Consider the following 19881-nt stretch of genomic DNA (forward strand, 5'->3'; position numbering starts at 1 on the left):
TGCTCACCCTCTCTCAATTGGGGAGGGGGGAGCCTGACACATAACCATCCCGCTCCACCAAGACCAATGACTGCAGGTTTGGCACTCTGCCATCTGCTGGAGACAAATACAGAAAAGCTGCAGATGACACACTGCCTTAGAAGGTTGTTTCCAGCAAACTTTTGTTTTGTCTCCATCTGCTGGTAATGGAGAAAAAAACCCCAAGCATTTGGACTGTCTGGTAAGGACAATAAGGAAATTAAGGTTTTACAAATATAAAGCTACGATTACATAAATGCATACATGTCAGGTTTATTAAATATAACTAGAAACTCACAGTAAAAGTCAAGCAGCTAGTATTTCACAGATGTAGCCCAGCATATATCCTTTTTTTCTCATTAAGATGAATTCCTTAATTTCTGTAGCCTAAGACTGACAGAGCAGCTCCTCTAGCATAGTTGTCAAAAGTAATGTGGCTCAGGCCCCTCCCTTCCTTGGTCCATTACACACAGTATTTTACCAGGGCAAAAACAGTCTTGGTCCTATTTTATCCTTATAACTCTGGATGTAGTGAAGTTTGTGCTGCCCAGCACAATTATTTTAATGGATGCACCACTTTCATAAACATTTGATCTGCACAATTTAACTATATAAGAGAATATTTACAGCTATATCACAACAATACCTTGTACTATGATTACATGGGCAAGTTAGGTAAGCTATAAAAAGTGTCTTTTATTTGTACAGGTTCTGAGCTGTCTGTAAGCAAATCTTCCCCCTGCTCATGTTTGTAATAAAGTGCTTGATACATGGATGTTTCCTGCTACACATATTTTGGTTATAGGCTGTTTTAAGGACTTTTTATAAATGTTTGTCCAGTCAAAGTGGCTCTCCTGATGACTGAATTGGTCGTTGATAATATTGTATTCAGACAGGACAGATGGGCTGGGTAATGTTCTCATAAACTAAAACAAAAAAAAAAGGAGAATCCTCCTAAGTGCTGCCAGAGTGCTTTATCCGTCCATTACAAGTTTCCTGGCTGTACTGTGAGGCATGAGGCCAAAGGATGCACAATTCAAGTAACCCAGAAGTTTTATAATGCCCAGGCAAAACATGACCTGTGTCTTAATACAGAGGAACTGCTAATAATCACTTTGCTTTTTGCACTCATCCAATTAGGATATTAAAAAGCAGTTTTCTCAGTAAATTACACAAACTTTGATATATCAGCATGAAAGGCCTTATTATAATGGCACATGATCTTGAGAACTGGCTTATCGCAGTAGTTTTTTGTCATGAGCAAGAGAAAAGGAGCCTAAACTGGACAATCTTCTGCAGCAGATATAACTCTGAATTCACTCAGCAGGAAAACAAAGAGACCAACATTTCATCTAATGCAGGGTTAGCCAACTCCAATAGCCACAAACAGGCCCGGTTTTCAGGATATACACAATAAATATGCATGAGATTGCTTCCATTGCATGCAAATCTGTGTATGCAAATCACCTCATGCACATTCATTGTGGATATCTTGAAAACCTAGCCTGTTGCTGGCACTTGAGGACCAGAGTTGGTTACCACTGTTCTAATGTGTGCAGACGATCACAGACACCTTTCTACCAATCAGACTATGGGGTCTCATGCAGTTTAAACCATGAAATACTTGGAATGCACCTGGTGGGGTGAAAGATGTCAGTGGTTCCCCAGAGACTCCAACTATTCTGTTTCTGTAAAGTGACTTTCAGCAACATACAAAATGTTATAATGCTTAATTATCATGCCCAGATTTCATCAGTAAGTGATGCAGATTTCTGATTGGATTTAAAAAGGTAAACAGCTAGACCTTCAGACCATAGAAACTTCATGTCTTTCTTCAGTGTTCATGTTAAATAAGGGCATGCAAGTAAATAGTTACAACCACCATGTCAAAAGTCCATTTATGAAATGTCTATTTTCAGATGCCAGTTACAATTTAAACAGTGAAAATGTGTAAAGAATAATACAATTTGTCTATGGCAAAGACAAAAATAAGATGCGGCTAGGAACTTAGAGGCAGGGCAGCTTCTTCATGCATGAACTCCTCCAGAACCTTGACTACATTGTTGGCCTCTGGCATTTCTGCATATTCAACTTTCACAATCTTCAGCAGCACATCTCCATTGCCACAGTTCTTCAGAAACATGTAACACTTAAACAAGGCATAATGACTCATTTCTGCCTGACGGATGAAACGCTTTAGGTTGTTCATATCTTGAGTAGCCTAGAAAGAAAGCAAATGATTGTAGTGAGAGAAAACTGGCAAGCCTAAAAGAGTTGTTTTATTGATAATCCACACAAACAGTCACAGGTCTACAAGGAGGCCTGATCCCTTAGAAAACTGTTACACCATCAAGAAATGTTGCTGAAGTGCAACAGTACTGTTGTCTCCAGCTGCCCCATATGTACTTTCTGTCCACTTTTGTTGCTACTTTTAAACATACATTTTCATATCTGTGGGTTCTTTGTACTCTGAATGTTCTGTGACCGGTATTAATTTCTGCTCTATACTATATAACATTTATCAGCACTGACTGCAGCAATACAGGCTGCACACATAAATCCACTAACTGTTCTACAGTATTTGCTAGTGGACAATGCAAAATTTGGTAAAGTAATTTCCCATGTCAGGAAGCAACAGCAATGAGTAGATAAAAATGTTCCTGCTTCCAGAGATGAGCTGTCCTTATGGAATGCCCCCTAGTCCTTCTATTATTTGAAAGTATAAATAACCAATTCACATCTACTCGTTCAAGACCTCTCATGATCTTAAAGATCTCTATCATATCCTCCCTCAGGCTGGGAGAACGAAAAACGGGAGACCCTCGCTCGCGATTTGCTGTTGCTCGTTTCTTAAATTATGAACACAAGCAATGAATTTGGTCAGGCTCTCGCAAAACACAGATGCTGAAATATAAAAACTCGAACATAAGGATTTTTCAAGACTTTTCTATTAAAGTCTCCGCGCCAATATGTTCTCAGCTGGCTGCCAAGCAGATTCAGTTTGCCCTATCATATCCAGCAAGGCTTCGGATTTGGAATGCAGGAAAATTGCACGTATTTGACTCTCCATCAGATGCGACAGTTTCTGGAGTAAATGGAATGCATCTGAGTAAACTTTAACAGAATATGGAATATCAAGAGGTTTGCAAACTGCAGTCTCAGAGTGAAGACATAAGCAAACTTAGTTTCATTGGAACTCTCTGATTCCTTTATGTATTTTCTGGTATCGACTGAGGGTTGATAATATTTCTACCGTTTCCATCTTTTTCATGTGGCTAAGAACATGTGGTAAGATGCCTAGGGAACACAGGCTTATCTGTTCTGTTCGCAAAGGGGTAGATTTTATAATTTAGCGCGAGTGTGAACAAGAGTACGCGGGATTTCAATAGATACGCGCATAGCCGCGTGGATCCATTAAAATCGCGGATCGGCGCGCAGAAGGGTTCCAATTTTGGGCAGCCTGCGCGTGCGCCGAGCTGCACAACCTGCCTCCGTTCCCTCTGAGGCCGCTCTGAAATCGGAGCGGCCTCGGAGGGAACTTTCTTTCGCCCTCCCCTCACCTTCCCCTTCCTTCCCCTACCTAACCCACCCCCCCGGCCCTATCTAAACCCCCCCACCTTTATTGCCGGATTTACACCTGCCGGATTTACGCCATCACCCAACCCAGGGGATGTTCCGGAGGGCACGGCCACGCCCCCGGAACGCCCCCGGGCTGAAACCACGCCTGCGCCGCCGCCCCCGAAACGTCGCGTCACCCGCGCCATACCCCCGAAACGCTGCGTCACGACTGACACGCCCCCTGACACGCCTCTCCATGCAAGCCCCGGGACTTACGCGCGTCCCGGGGCTTGCGTGCGCCGCCGAGCCTATGCAAAATAGGCTCGGCGCTTGCAGGGGGGGTTTGGGGTAGGTTTTCGGGGGTGGGGGCGTACGCGCGTACCCCTTTGAAAATCTACCCCAAAGTCCTTTGGTTGCTTCAAAATAATGGCTCTACAGGAGTCAAAGTTCTGAGGAATGTCTTAATTTGCCACAAACAGGTCGATACAGTAAGGCTGCGTTAGAAAGAGTGCGGCAGTGCCGGGCGCACCCTCGTTCCCCGCACGCACAGTCCTGCTCACATACCGCTCGATACTCTATTTAAATTGCTTGCAAATGCAAGCCGCGTCTGTGAAGCGTTAGGTGAAGGGTTAGACCCGCGCACCCAGGATACTGTATAGGCGCTTAATACAGCGCCTATACAGTATCCTGGGTGCGCTGGTACCTGTCATTTCAAATGTCATTTCAACTGACATTTGAAATGACAGGTACCAGGAAGTGGATGGTTCCCCCCCTCCCGAAGCAAGGCGCAGGCAAAAATTAAAACAAAAGTGTAAAAAACAAAAGTGTAAAAAAAGTTAACTTACTGGTGGGAGCCGGCGGGCACGCGTTCGAGGCGGGAGCGAGTTCATCGAGGCGGTAGCCGGCGGGCTGTCATTGAGGCGGGAGCTGCCGGGCGGGTGGGCGCGCGTTCATCCAGGTGCGGTGGGAGCCGGCGGGCGCGTGTTTATTCAGGCGGCGGCGGTGGGAGCCGGCAGGCGCGCGTTCATCCGGCAGGCTGTCATCGAGGCGGGAGCCGGCGGGCAGGTGATTGTCAGCCCTCTCCCCTCCTCCCGAAGCAAGGTGCGAAAGCAGCCTTGCTCCGGGAGGAGGGGAGATAGGATTGGCAGTGTAAAGCGAAAAAAAAAGTAGCAAGAGCGAGGGGAGAGAGGACGGGCAATCCTACGCTCGGGATTGCCAGTCCCCCCTCCCCTCCTCCTGAGACAGGTGCGAAAAGCAGGGGGGACTGGCAGTGTAAAGCGATGAAGCGACTTACTTTTTGCAGCCCCCCCCCCCCTCCGGACATCGGCGAGGACGACCGCGACTCCCCTCTCCTGCCTCCAGCTGCTCGCGAAGATGGACGCCTGCACGGGCAAAAGCGGCCCCTGTTCGTGCAATTGGGCCGCTCAAGGCGTGATGTCACGACATTTGGCGTCACGCCTTGAGCGGCCCAATTGCACGAACAGGGGCCGCTTTTGCCCGTGCAGGCGTCCATCTTCGCAAGCAGCTGGAAGCAGGAGAGGGGAGCCGCGGTTGTCCGGAGGGGGGGCTGCAAAAAGTAAGTCGCTTCGGCGCTTTACACTGCCAGTCCCCCCTCCCCCCCTCCCGGAGCAAGGCTGCTTTTCGCGCCCTGCTTCGGGAGGAGGGGAGGGGGGACTGGCAATCCCGAGCGTAGGATTGCCATCCTCTCTCCCCTCGCTCTCTTGCTACTTTTTTTTTTTTTTTTTTGCTTCAGGAGGAGGGGAGAGGACTGGGGCTGCCCCGGAGACCGGCACCCATGGACGCGGCCAGGGCAGGAGAGCGGGGGCTGGGGGAAAGTTTGCCGCCTACCCTTACCCCTGCCTCTAACGCAGGGGTAAGGGTAGGCGGTAAGTTAGCAGGTTAAACGCGCGGCAAAACGGCAGGGTAAAATAGCGATAGTCAGGGCGCGCCTTACTGGATGGTAGGGAATAGCTAATTCGATCGTTTACATGCAATATACATGCCGCGTGCGGAAGGGGTTGCCCGGGGATTTTAGGACGCTGTAGGAGTAGGTTAAAGGGGATAGTGTATCGCAGGAAGGGCTAACGCGGCCGGAAAGTGAGTAGAACGCGAGTTAGGAGCGGGGTAAACGCGGCCGCACTTTACTGGATCGATCTGAAAGTTAGAAAACCTTGTATGCATATCTTTTTCCTTTGCTATGCTTCTAGCTTGCCATTTTGGGAGTCAGATCACCCGGTCACGTGTTAGTGAACTTGGCTCTTCCTCGGAGGAGCAGCGGCGCAAGCTGCTCACCATACAGGGATAAGGGGGGGTGGAAATGAGGGGGATAATCTGGGAGGTTATGTATCAGATGGGGCTGTTTTCCCTATATGGGTATTATCAACATGGGGATATAGTATATCTTGGTGTTTTGTCATTGCTGAATATTCGCAATGTTACAATGTCTTTTTACACCTTTATAAACATTAGACATACACACCTTATGTCATCAATACCAGTATCGCCAGAGAAATTAAGTACATGAGTTGGAATGTTTCAGGATTGGGCTCCCCAATTAAACATAAGAAAGTTATATCACATATCAAATGGTCTAAAGGAGAAATGTGTATGACAAAGAGCATGGTAAATTACACAAATGCTGCTTTTCCCAAGTTTTCTATTCTTCTGGCACCATTCAAAAAAGGGGGGTGGCGATACTGATTAATAATCAGGTTTCTTTTTCTCTTCAAAATTCTTGGAAAGACCGGGAAGGGAGGTTTATTATGGTAAAAGGTAATCTCTTTGGAAAAGATGATTTTGATCTCAGCTTATGCTCCCAACCAATACGATCATTCTTTTTTCATAGATATTGTGACTGGTTATTCCTCATTAGGAGGGGGAACCATGATTTTAGGGGGAGATCTTAATTGTATAATCGACCCAGATCTGGACAGATACTCAGATATAAAAACTTCAAAACTGGGGAAGCATATGGAGTTCAATTTCTTTGTGATACTCTGTCCCTTCTGGATATTTAGCGAACCCTGCATCCAGAGGAATGAGACTTCACACTTTATGCAAAACCCCACTCAACCAAATCTAGAATAGATTTTATCCTTATATCTGAATTGCTGTTCAATGATATATCAGCGGAGATTGGGAACTTAATTATTTCAGACCACTGTCCAGTTCTCTGACAAATGACAATATTGACTAGGCCCCCTGGTTTATTTCAATGGCGCATGCTGGAATCGTTAAGCTTGGATTCCTCCTTTAAAGAATACTTAACTGAGAAATGGTAGCTTTTTGAAAAAAATAATGAACATCTCAGTGATCCCAGTCTCTTTTGGGAAGTGGCCAAATCTGTTCTCAGAGGGGACATTATTAGCTATGTGGCTTTTAAGTGCAAATCACGGCATTCTCAAATTTTACAACTGGGGAAACAATTGAAAATTTGCACAGACCACAGGAACAGATCTCAATTACCTATATGGAGGGACAAATTTTTAACTACCCAGCGAGAACTCAATGATCTTCTCTTTTAGAAAGCAAAAGATTCTATTTTTATGTTCCGGCAAAAATTATATTTATATGATAATAAGTCAGGCCAGTTGCTAGCCAATTTGACTAAATCTCAGTGTTCCTCTAAATTTATAAGTTCCATTCACAGGCAAAATGGTACTCTAGCAACACAGACAACTCATATAGGGGACATTTTTAGAGATTTTTATAAAACCCTATACTTTTCCAAAAACATAAATGTTCAAAATCAAGAGTCGTTTTTGCAGAATGTTCATTTGCCAAAACTAACCTCCACTCAACTGGAGAATTTAAATAAACCTTTAACTGAAGTGTTAGGAGTGATTAAAGAGCTAAAATTAAACAAATCACCTGGCCCAGACGGTCTTAACTCTTTTTTTTTTTTAAACAAATCTCTGCAATCTCACATTACTCCAGTCCTTCTGAGCCTTTTAAACCATATGGCAGCAGAGGAACATCTCCCGAACTCCATGTCAGAAGCGGCTATTATTGTCTTACCTAAACCGGGAAAGGACCCAATAGACCCAGAGTCCTACAGACCTATATCGCTTTTAAATCAGGATGTTAAAATTTATGCAAATATCATTGCAAATAGGGTAACAAGTATTTAAGCCTATCTTATTTCCCTGGAGCAAACTGGATTTGTAGCAGGCCATAAAGCCAATACAAACATCCGGTGATTACTTTTAGCTCTGGAAAGATGTCACAGATCCTCTCCGCTAGATCCATTATTGATTAGTTTCAATGTGGAGAAGGCTTTCAATCGAGTAGAATGGCCTTATTTATTAAAGTACTTAATAAATTTGGATTTGAAGGACCAATTTTACAAGCAAATCGCCTTCTATATAAAAACCCAAAAACATTTCTTCAAGTTAATGATTACACAACCCCAATGTTTCACTTGCACAGAGGCACAAGGCAAGGCTCTGTCGCCTCTTTTATACATTCTTTTGCTAGAGCCCCTCATACATACTTTGAAAAGTGGTACCGCAATTCCAGAGGTAATGGTAGAGTCTGCTGAAATAAAGCTGATGCTCTTCGCAGACAATATGCTTATGGTACTATCGGCTGTGAAAACCTTACTTCTGAAGGCCCTGGACCGTATAAAGGTATTTCAGAGCTTTTCTGGCTTAAAATTAAATCTTCTTAAATCAGAGGCGATAGATATAAAGGGAAACCTGACAGCTACTTGGTCAGACTTTCCTTTAAGTTGGGCATTGGATTCAATTAAATATTTAGGTTTTAGAGTACATTGGTGCAGGTATTCGATAAACATTGGAGAAATTACTTACCTGATAATTTCGTTTTCCTTAGTGTAGACAGATGGACTCAGGACCAATGGGTATAGTGCACTCCTGCTAGCAGTTGGAGAAGGATCAGATTTCAATCTGACGTCAGCCCCTAGTACATATACCCCTGCAGGAAGTGCAGCTCTTCAGTATTCTCCTCGAAAAGCATAGTAGATATATGTGTGACTCACTGATTGATTAACTTAATAATTTGGTTAACTTGGATAACTTCATAACTTGGTTAAACGTTAAAACTTGATTAACTTGATTAATTTGAACTGGTTGATTGACTATAGCTGGAGACCGCCAGTGTACTCAACCGGAAAGCGTCGACACCCGGCAGGGTGGATGCCCTAGGTAAATGAAAACATGGCTTACCCTTGAATAATTTGAAAGACCATGCGAGACGGCAGCCAAGGGTGGGATGCTGAGTCCATCTGTCTACACTAAGGAAAACGAAATTATCAGGTAAGTAATTTCTCCATTTCCTAGCGTGTAGCAGATGGACTCTGGACCAATGGGTTGTATAAAAGCTACTCCCGAACCGGGTGGGAGGCTGCCCGTGACCCACTTAGTATTGCCCTTGCAAATGCCGTGTCCTCCCGAGCCTGAACGTCCAGACGGTAGAATCTGGAGAAGGTATGGATGGAGGACCATGTAGCCGCCCTGCAGATCTCAGCAGGTGACAGCATTCTAGTTTCTGCCCAGGATACTGCCTGGGCTCTGGTAGAATGGGCCTTGACCTGTAGAGGTGGTGGCTTGCCAGCTTCTACGTAGGCCGCCTTGATGACTTCCTTGATCCAGCGGGTGATGGTTGCCCGCGAGGCCGCTTCCCCTTGTCTTTTTCCACTGTGAAGGACAAAAAGGTGGTCCGTTTTTCGTACTGGTTCGGACATTTCCAGGTATCTGGATAGGAGTCTGCTGATGTTGAGGTGGCGTAGACTACGGAGTTCTTCCGAATTCTTCAAGCCATCCATCGTTGGTAGTGAGATGGTCTGGTTAAGATGGAAGTGTGAGACCACTTTGGGGAGGAAGGAGGGAACCTGTGTAGTTGGATGGACTCCGGGGTGAGCCTGAGGAACGGTTCACGGCAGGACAGTGCTTGTAGTTCCGATATGCGGCGGGCTGAACACACCGCCAGCAAAAACAGTCTTTAAGGTTAACAGGCAGAGGGACAGGCCTCGGAGGGGTCTGAAGGCAGTTCCCGCTAGGAAGTCCAAAACGAGATTGAGATTCCACAGAGGTACCGGCCACTTTAGTGGTGGGCGAATGTGTTTGATTCCTTTCAGGAAGCGTGACACGTCCGGGTGAGAAGCTATGCTGTCGCCCTTGCTCTTGGAGCCGTAGCATGACAATGCGGCTACTTGTACCTTGATGGAGTTGAGGGACAGACCCTTCTGTAAGAATTCCAGGATCACGGGAACTTTAAATGAGCGTGGCTTGATGATGTGGTCTTCGCACCAGGCTTCAAATACTCTCCAGATCTTATGTACGTTAACGATGTGGAGAACTTGCGTGCTCTGAGGAGAGTGTCGATTACCGCCCCCAAGTATCTGCTCTTTCTCAGGCGGGCCCTCTCAATGGCCAGACCGTAAGAGAGAATTGAGCTGGGTCCTCGTGGAGGATCGGACCTTGTTGTAGCAGGTCCCTGTGTGGGGGCAGGGGAAGAAGGTTCCCTGCCAGCAGTCTTCTCATGTCTGCGTACCAGGGTCTTCTTGGCCAATTCGGAGCCACCAGAAGAACTAGTACCTTGTGTAGTTGTATCTTGTGAATGATCGTGCCCAATAGGGGCCACGGCGGGAAGGAGTATAGTAGAGTCCCCGGTGGCCAGGTCTGTACCAGGGCATCGATCCCTTGGGACTGCGGTTCCTGTCTGCGGCTGAAGTATCTGGATACTTGGGCATTGGATCTGTTTGCCAGAAGGTCCATGTCCGGTGTCCCCCACCGATTCACTATCAATTGGAAGGTTGCGGACGACAGCCTCCATTCTCCTGGGTCTAGACATTCCCTGCTGAGGAAGTCTGCCGTGATGTTGTCTTTCCCGACGATGTGGACGGCAGAGATCTCCTGGAGGTTTGCTTCCGCCTACGCCATCAAGGGGTCTATTTCTAGGGACACCTGTTGGCTTCTGGTTCCCCCCTGCCGGTTGATGTAGGCCACTGTTGTGGCGTTATCCGACATTACTCTGACCGCTTTGTTTCCAAGTCTGTGAGCGAACCACAGGCAGGCTTGTCTGACTGCCTGCGCTTCTAGGCGGTTGATGTTCCATCCCGCCTCTTCTGCGTTCCACTGCCCTTGGGCGGTTAGCTCCTCGCAGTGTGCTCCCCATCCTCGTAGACTGGCATCTGTGGTGAGTAGGGTCCAGGTTGGGGAGGATAGTCTTGATCCACAGCTCATGTGGCTGGCCTGCAGCCACCACTGTAGCTGGGTCCGAACTCTGCCTGGGAGTGATAGACATACGGTGTAGTTCTGGGACCATGGGCTCCACCGTGATAGGAGTGAGCGCTGTAGGGGCCTCATGTGGGCTCGCACCCATGGCACAACTTCCAGTGTGGATGCCATCAGCCCGAGGACTTGCAGGTAATCCCATGCTGTGGGACGAGGATCGTTCAGCAAGGTTTGCAGCCGGTTCCACAATTTTGATCTCCTTGTGGGGGTCAGGCTGACCTTGTCCTCTTTGGTGTCGAATCGGACTCCTAGGTATTCCAGCGACTGTGAGGGCTGTAGGGAACTTTTGTTTGTGTTGACTACCCATCCTAGGCTTTCCAGTAGAGTTATGACTGCTGGTTGCTTGGCAGCTTTCCTCCGGTGACTTTGCTCTGATCAGCCAATCATCCAGGTAAGGGTGAACGAGGATTCCTTCCTTCCTCAGTGTTGCCGCCACCACCACTATTACCCTTGGTGAACGTCCGGGGGGCTGTGGCTAACCCGAAGGGTAGTGCCCGGAACTGGTAGTGACGGTTCAGGACTTTGAAGCGTAGGTAGCGCTGATGTTCCTGATGAATGGGGATGTGCAGGTAGGCCTCCGCAAGATCCAGGGATGTAAGAAACTCTTCTGGTTGTATCGCCCTTATAACGGATCGTAGGGTTTCTATGCGGAAGCGAGGGATCCTGAGGTGGCGGTTGACTGACTTGAGGTCCAGGATGGGCCTGAATGTTCCCTCTTTCTTGGGAACGAAAATATAAATGGAATAATGGCCAGTATTTAATTCCTGTGGAGGCACTGGGGTTATGGTCTCAAGGGCCAGTAGTCTGGACAGTGTAGCTTCCACTGCCACCCTCTTGGAGGGGTCGTGGCAGGGGGACTCCATGAACTTGTCCGGAGGGGTTCGTAGGAAATCCAGGTAGTACCCCTCCCGAATGATGGCTAGGACCCACTTGTCCGAGGTTATTTCGACCCATCTGCGGTAAAATAGGGCTAGTCTGCCCCCTATGGCTCCTTCCCTTGGATGGGTTGGCTGAATCTCATTGTGGGGTGCGGCTGGGGCCCGTACCCGAGCTGGCTCCCCTCTTGTTGTGCTTGGTCCGAAAGGACTGGTTCCTGCCTGTAGGGTGGGGCCCTTGATAGTTGCTCCTGTAAGGATTGAAGCGCTGCGAATTTCTGCCCCGGAGGACCTGGGGAAGGGACGCTGGTTTCTCTTCGTCTTATCTTCCGGTAGTCGCGGCAATGGGGACTTGCCCCATTTGTCGGCCAGTTTCTCTAGTTCGCTGCCGAACAGAAGGGATCCTTTGAAGGGCATCCTTGTGAGGCACGTTTTGGAAGATGCGTCGGCCGACCAGCTTCGGAGCCAGAGTTGCCTCCTGGCAGCTACCACAGATGACATTCCTCTGGCCGCTGTGCGCACTAGGTTGGAGGCAGCGTCCGCTAGGAATGATACTGCTGGTTCCATGTCTTCTCCTGGGGTGTTGTTCCTGGTTTGTGATAAGCAGGCATGTGTCACCACGGTGCAGCAGGCCGCAATTTGTAGAGACATAGCGGCAACATCAAATGACTGTTTGAGGATGGACTCCAGACGTCGGTCATGTGCATCCTTGAGCGCAGCTCCTCCCTCCACTGGGATAGTGGTGCGCTTAGACACCGCACAGATCATGGCATCCACTATTGGGCATGCAAGAAGATATTTGGTTGCTGGGTCCAGGGGATACAGGGCCGCCAAGGCTCGTCCCCCTTTGAATGCGGACTCTGGAGCATTCCATTCCAGGTCAATCAGCTGTTGTGCTGCTTGTAACAGAGGGAAGTGGCAAGAAGTCTGTCGAAGACCCTCCAGCAGGGGGTTCGGTTTAGGTTCCCCCGAAGTACCTGGGCCCGGGATAGTGAGCTCCATCAGACATTGATTGACCAGGACCAGGAGCTCGTCCTTTGTGAAGAAGCGTCTTATGGTTCGGTGAGGCTCTGTCCCCGGGGGGAGCTCCCCCTCTTCTAGGATTTCGGCTTCCTCCTCAGAGATGTCAGAGTCCGCATAGGTGGGGCTTCTGGGTAATGGGAGACTGTGCCTAAGTCTTGAAGGGCCTGGGGAATGGGGGTCCTCCAATGGAGCATGTGGCTGGTCACCCAGAGGTTCATTTTGCATTTGAACAAAGGCGTGAACCCCCTTGAAGAACTCCACCCATGATATCGATGCTGGATCAAAGCCGAGGGGCGCTGGTTCCTTGGGGGTCCCCGGGCTAGGTCCGGGGTGCCCCCTGAGGAGCTAGAACTCGGCCCTGGGTGGGACTGGCCCTGAGCTGGATCTCCCAGGGCCTCCTCGCACTGCGCGCACAGGGTGTCAGCCTCCTCGCTTTGTGCGGCTCTGATGTGGCATGCTGGGCAGAGGACTTGCGCTTTAATTTCTGTTCCTGGGGGTGCCATGGCTGTCGGCGCGTAAATCTTATGCGCTCCGGTGCGCTTAAAATGCTCATGTAAGTTGTGTGCACGGCTGTGCCGTAGATATGCGCTCGGCTCTATGTGTGCAAGTTATGCGCACAAGGATTTATGCGCGCGTAAGTCTATGCGAACAAGTGCTTAGTGCGCCTGACTCGAAGATGTGCGCTCGGAGGCGAACGGCGCGGTGAATAGGCCAAGATGGCGAGGGCGAGCACGCGGGCAATATGGCGACCCCCTCGGACAGTCTCCACGTGGGCAGACTCTTGGAATAGCCGGGGCCTGGCCCTGCTAGGGCAGATCAACCCGATGGCACTGGTCTCGGTCAGTGACCTGTGCTCCTCCTTGATCCTCGGAGACCGGATTCAAGTAGAAGATTTCTACCTTATCTTGTCTTCGGCGCTTCCCAGTTTCGTCCCGGACGGTCTCTGGCTGCGGGGGGGAGAGGGCAAATACCTTCACCGCCGCACTCAAGGGTGCACCCGCTGCCTCTCAGCCGCGCCCGAAGGATCGGGGGCTAGGTCCTCGCCGCGATTCGGCCACCGGACCGAGGCTCACCTCCGAGGGACCACGGAAATCACCTCGGGAATCTCAACTGGGGAAGGGACCCGAGGGTATCACTGCAGGAGAGCGGGGCTCGTCTTCAGGTAGGTTTTCTTCTCTAAATTTTGGGTTTTCTTCTTTGAATTTGATCTAACGCTTGAGAGCGTGCAGATAGTCCCTAACTGCTATGGAGATGGAAAATACTGGAGAGCTGCACTTCCTGCAGGGGTATATGTACTAGGGGGGTTGACGTCAGATTGAAATCTGATCAGTCTCCAACTGCTAGCAGGAGTACACTATACCCATTGGTCCTGAGTCCATCTGCTACATGCTAGGAAAACCTCCCCTTATTTCCGAATTTAAGAGAATCTTGGCATGTTGGCTGAATTTTCCTTTGTCTTTAATGGGCCGATTGGCCATAGTGAAAATGGTGTTACTGCCCAAACTATTATATATACTACAAATGGTCCCTTTTATTATTAATAACAATGACCTTAGGATAATACATCGTCAGTTTGCTCATTTTTTTTTTTGGTAAGGCCGTCGAGCTAGGTTGAAATTCTCTCACATTATTACACCTAGGGGAGAAGGAGAGCTGGGGTTCTCTAACACAGCGCTTCTCAACCGGTGTGTCGCGACACAGTAGTGTGTCGCCAAACACCGCCAGGTGTGTCGCGTCTCCCGGTGTCCCACTACCCCGTTCTACTTTCCTTTTGCCTTTTTCCAGCTCACGCGGGCCAATTGGAAGCCTTCGTTCTTCCTACCCCCATTACACAATGGGAAGCCTCCTTCATTCTGCCTGCCCCCGCGCAGGCCAATCGGAAGCCTCCTCCCTACCAGTGGGCGTAGGAAGAAGGGAGGAAGCCTTTGATTGGCCGGTGAGGCAGGCAGGGAGGAATTTTGAACTCTGACGAAGCAAGATCGCGCAGTGAAGAGGAAACCCGACCCCCGACGAAGCAAAGCCGCCATGGGAGCCCATTCCCATGGCGGCGAAGAGGAGACCTGACCCCGACAAAGCAAGGCCGCCACAGCCTGTGGCGGCGAAGAGGAAACCCGACCGAGGCCACCACGGGAGCCCATTCCCGCGGGTGGCGAAAAAAGAAGGCCCGCCGGAGTAGTAAGCCGCGGCGGAACTGGAGCCCATCCCTGCAGTGAAGGAAGAAGAAGTTTTTGGTGAGAGCGGGTGCGTCTGTGCGCGTGGATGAGTGCCTGGGTGAGAGCGGGTGCGTCTGTGCGCGTGGATGAGTGCCTGGGTGAGAGCGGGTGCGTCTGTGCGCGTGGATGAGTGCCTGGGTGAGAGCGGGTGCGTCTGTGCGCGTGGATGAGTGCGGGGTGAGAGCGGGTGCGCCTGTGCGCGTAGATGAGTGCCTGGGTGAGAGCGGGCGCGCCTGTGCGCGTGGATGAGTGCCTGGGTGAGAGCGGGCGCGCCTGTGCGCGTGGATGAGTGCCTGGGTGAGAGCGGGCGCGTCTGTGCGCGTGGATGAGTGCCTGGGTGAGAGCGGGCGCGTCTGTGCGCGTGGATGAGTGCCTGGGTGAGAGCGGGCGCGTCTGTGCGCGTGAATGAGTGCCTGGGTGAGAGCGGGCGCGTCTGTGCGCGTGAATGAGTGCCTGGGTGAGAGCGGGCGCGTCTGTGCGCGTGGATGAGTGCCTGGGTGAGAGCGGGCGCGTCTGTGCGCGTGGATGAGTGCCTGGGTGAGAGCGGGCGCGTCTGTGCGCGTGGATGAGTGCCTGGGTGAGAGCGGGTGCGTCTGTGCGCGTGAATGAGTGCCTGGGTGAGAGCGGGTGCGACTGTGCGCGTGGATGAGTGCCTGGGTGAGAGCGGGTGCGACTGTGCGCGTGGATGAGTGCCTGGGTGAGAGCGGGTGCGTCTGTGCGCGTGGATGAGTGCCTGGGTGAGAGCGGGTGCGTCTGTGTGCGTGGATGAGTGCCTGGGTGAGAGCGGGTGCGTCTGTGTGCGTGGATGAGTGCCTGGGTGAGAGCGGGTGCGTCTGTGTGCGTGGATGAGTGCCTGGGTGAGAGCCGGTGCGTCTGTGTGCGTGAATGAGTGCCTGGGTGAGAGCCGGTGCGTCTGTGTGCGTGAATGAGTGCCTGGCTGAAAGCCGGTGTGAATGGGTGCCTGGGTGAGAACTGGTGTGAATGGGTGCCTGGGTGAGAACTGGTGTGTCTGTGTGTGAATGGGTGCCTGGGTGAGAGCTGGTGTGTCTGTGTGTGAATGGGTGCCTGGTTGAGAGCTGGTGTGAATGGAAGCCTGGGTGAGAACTGGTGTGAATGAGTGCCTGGGTGAGAGCTGGGGTGTCTGTGTGTGAATGAGTGCCTGGGTGAGTGCTGGGGTGTCTGTGTGCGTGAATGAGTGCCTGGGTGAGAGCGGGTGCGTCTGTGAGCGTGAATGAGTGCCTGGGTGAGAGCCGGTGCGTCTGTGTGCGTGAATGAGTGCCTGGCTGAAAGCCGGTGTGAATGGGTGCCTGGGTGAGAGGTGGTGTGTGTGGGTGTGAATGGGTGCCTGGGTGAGAGGTGGTGTGTGTGGGTGTGAATGGGTGCCTGGGTGAGAGCTGGTGTGTCTGTGTGTGAATGGGTGCCTGGGTGAGAGCTGGTGTGTCTGTGTGTGAATGGGGTGCCTGGTTGAGAACTGATGTGTCTGTGTGTGAATGGGTGCCTGGTTGAGAACTGATGTGTCTGTGTGTGAATGGGTGCCTGGGTGAGAGCTGGTGTGTCTGTGTATGAATGAGTGCCTGGGTGAGAACTGGTGTGAATGGGTGCCTGGGTGAGAACTGGTGTGAATGGGTGCCTGGGTGAGAACTGGTGTGTCTGTGTGTGAATGGGTGCCTGGGTGAGAGCTGGTGTCTCTGTGTGTGAATGGGTGCCTGAGTGAGAGCTGGTGTGTCTGTGTGTGAATGGGTGCCTGGGTGAGAGCTGGTGTGTCTGTGTGTGAATGGGTGCCTGGTTGAGAGCTGGTGTGAATGGAAGCCTGGGTGAGAACTGGTGTGAATGGGTGCCTGGGTGAGAGCTGGTGTGTCTGTGTGTGAATGAGTGCCTGGGTGAGAGCTGGGGTGTCTGTGTGTGAATGAGTGCCTGGGTGAGTGCTGGGGTGTCTGTGTGTGAATGAGTGCCTGGGTGAGTGCTGGGGTGTCTGTGTGTGAATGAGAGCCTGGGTGAGAGCTGGTGTGTGTGGGTGTGAATGGGTGCTTGGGTGAGAGGGTGTGTGTGGGTGTGAATGGGTGCTTGGGTGAGAGCTGGTGTGTGTGGGTGTGAATGGAAGCCTGGGTGAGAGCTGGTGTGGGTGTGAGAGCATTTGTGTGTGATTGAGAGCTTGTATATAAGAGACCATGAGTGTGATTGAGAGAGAGACTGGTCAGGGAGGTGAGAGAGACCGAGACTGTTCGTGGGGTCTAATTGGAGTTATGTGTGTGAGTGACTGGTTGTGGGCGCTAAGGAAGAGGACTGTGAGGACAAAGCTTCAGCAGCCCTTGCTGCTTCCTGTGAGTGCTATTGGCCTGGAAGGGAAAGGAGTAGGAGAGTTGCTGGAGAGGGTAAGAAAAGGTGGCTTTTTAAATTTATTTTTCTTGATTGCCATTTTAATTATTGGGTATTATGCGATGTCTGCTGTTTTGAAATATTTTATTGATATTTGGACATGTTTTAATAATTTTTATGAGTTTTTAATTGTTGGATATTCTGTTCAGCAGCTGTTTTGTAACATTTTTAGTAAAGCTTTACAATTATTTCTGTGTGGGGCGCTATAGCAGCTTGGCTTATTCTGTTTTCCCAATAGGAAATGTATTAGTGTTTAGGGCCTGGTTTAATAGTTGTATTCCTTAGATAGGGTTGTTACTGGTTGAGTGTGTTCCATAATACAGGTGTATCTTTGTGCGGGTTAGTTTGTGTGCATTATTGCAGATCCTGGGACTATGTTAGGTGCTATATTTCTCTTTCCATTTCTCTAGGCTTGCACTGCATGCAGAGTGGCTTTTTTGGTTTTCCATTCCAGTTTCTGTCTCCATATTTATAATGTGTGGTCTTTCTGTACTTGGTGAAGGTCAGTTCTGGGTGTGTGACAGAGGTGAGATATTTTACTAGCATGTAGGCTTTTGTATCAATCTTATTTGTTGTGTTTTCTCAATAGGATATGCATTAGTGGTAAATTACTGTCTTTTCATAAGAAGGGCTATTGTGCCTGGTAGTAAAGGGAGTTTGTTTTGCTTTTACTGAGATGTCATCAGAACCAGAATATCTTTTTTTGTATGGCGAGTTGTACAGGGTAATGCCCTAGATCTGCTCTGCACTCATTGCGGGGGGTTGAGGGGATTCCTGTGGATGCAGAGTGCATGTTTACATTTAGCCCCGTGACGGTCACATGCTCAGTGTGTCACGCATGTGAGAACCATCTGTCAGGTGTGTCCCGGCCAAAAAAAGGTTGAGAACCACTGCTCTAACATACATAAAAATAATTTGGCTTGTCTATTACAAATACTGGATGACTGTTTGAGACCGATTCCAGTGGGCTCTATAGCAGAACTAGAAAATTATTTTTTTTGTGTACCTCCCTGAAAGTTAAATATATAATACATGCGACCTCAGATGAACTTTCGGTGAGTATGACTCAATTGCTGCTGATAAGGGCTATGAAAAGTCAGAACATTGCTTGGCCTATCTTGCAATATTCACTGTATTTGCCTTTGTGGGGAATCCTAAGTTTATACTGGGAATGAAAAACAGAATGTTTTAAGCCCTTCATTTTCAAGAGGTGATAATGGTGCTTTCATTTGTGGACCTAAGATCAGGGTTGCCACATTCTTTTACACATTGTATGGAATCCTTATCTTTCACAAAAAAAGATTTTTTAATTTATTTGCAAATTCGAAGCTATCTTGGGCAGTGGCTGTCGGAAAGGTGGAGGCATATTGTAAATGATCCTTTTCAACGATTAGTGTCATTACTTTCTTCACCCTTAGTACCTATTTCTAAGCTTTATAAATACTTGGCACCAATTCCATCTATAGCTCTTTAGCAGCGAAACGGGCGGAAGACCTCAATATCTCTATCATGAGGGAAGGTTTGGAGAACTGTGACATTTTGATGGGACAGGCATTGCATGGATTGTCCCTTTGGGAAGTCCATTTAATATTGCTTGATCAGATGATTTTCTGGCCAAATAAAGCCTTTGCAGCGCATAGTCAACCATTGACTACTGTAATTCCCTTATGATTGGCCTTCCATATATCAACATCAAGCCTTTACAGATTCTTCAAAACGCTGTAGCAAGAATTTTAACTGGAAAAAAAAAAGAATGATCACATTACCCCTATATTATCTTCACTACACTGGCTCCCTATTAAATCACGAATTGATTATAAGATTTTAATAATTATACACAAATTAATTCATTCCGATCACCACAAACAAACAAGCTTAAAAATCACATTACAGAACAACAGGAGGAATCTTCGATCAAATAATACCTCTCGTCTAATAATTCCACCCAAAGATGCTCATCTTTCAACAACAAGAAATAGAGCTTTCTCCATAGCCTGTCCTAAAAAATGGAACTCCTTACCACCTTATTTAAGAACTCAAATGAATATCAAAACTTTCAAAAAAGATCTAAAGACTTTTCTTTTTCATAAAATCTACTTTAATGATTATTTATTTCAACAATCTAATTTTAACCAAGACTACCAACCATACTCATGCAAAAGAGATAATGAAATATCATTTGGCAACGACCATCATAATAGCAATATGAACTTATAATTAACAACACTAGAAGACCATCCCGAATATGTTTAAATACCAATACTGTTACCACTATCCTTTTCCCTTCTTTTCCTTATGCTCCCTTTTTCACCACCAACCTCTCCCCGATCCCTTCTTCTTTTCCACTATTAATTTATGCATCAATGTTTTTAATGGTTTATTCTCTGTTTGATTTTTGTAAACCGTTATGATGGCTGAACCGAATGACGATATATAAAACTGAACAAATAAATAAATAAATATATCCCCTACAAACTGTTGCTTGAAGTGTGGTTATGAAGGCGCATCTGTTTCATTACATTACTCCCTTTTGGACCTCTGACAAGGCTTTTTCTTTAATCC

At 48.6% G+C, this 19881-nt stretch overlaps 1 protein-coding gene across 1 annotated transcript in view; it reads right to left on the reverse strand.

The window, feature by feature from the left end:
- Nucleotides 1-271: 271 nt before the first annotated feature.
- The window catches only part of C4H17orf75 (chromosome 4 C17orf75 homolog), a 95765-nt gene continuing 76155 nt past the window's right edge, over nucleotides 272-19881 (reverse strand). The window contains exon 10 of the mRNA XM_029600737.1: nucleotides 272-2239. Coding sequence (XP_029456597.1) covers nucleotides 2018-2239 — 222 coding nt within the window. The 3' untranslated portion in view covers nucleotides 272-2017. The remainder of the gene's footprint in view (nucleotides 2240-19881) is intronic.

This window comes from Rhinatrema bivittatum, chromosome 4 (assembly GCF_901001135.1).
Source record: "Rhinatrema bivittatum chromosome 4, aRhiBiv1.1, whole genome shotgun sequence".
In the NCBI taxonomy this organism is placed as follows: domain Eukaryota; kingdom Metazoa; phylum Chordata; class Amphibia; order Gymnophiona; family Rhinatrematidae; genus Rhinatrema; species Rhinatrema bivittatum.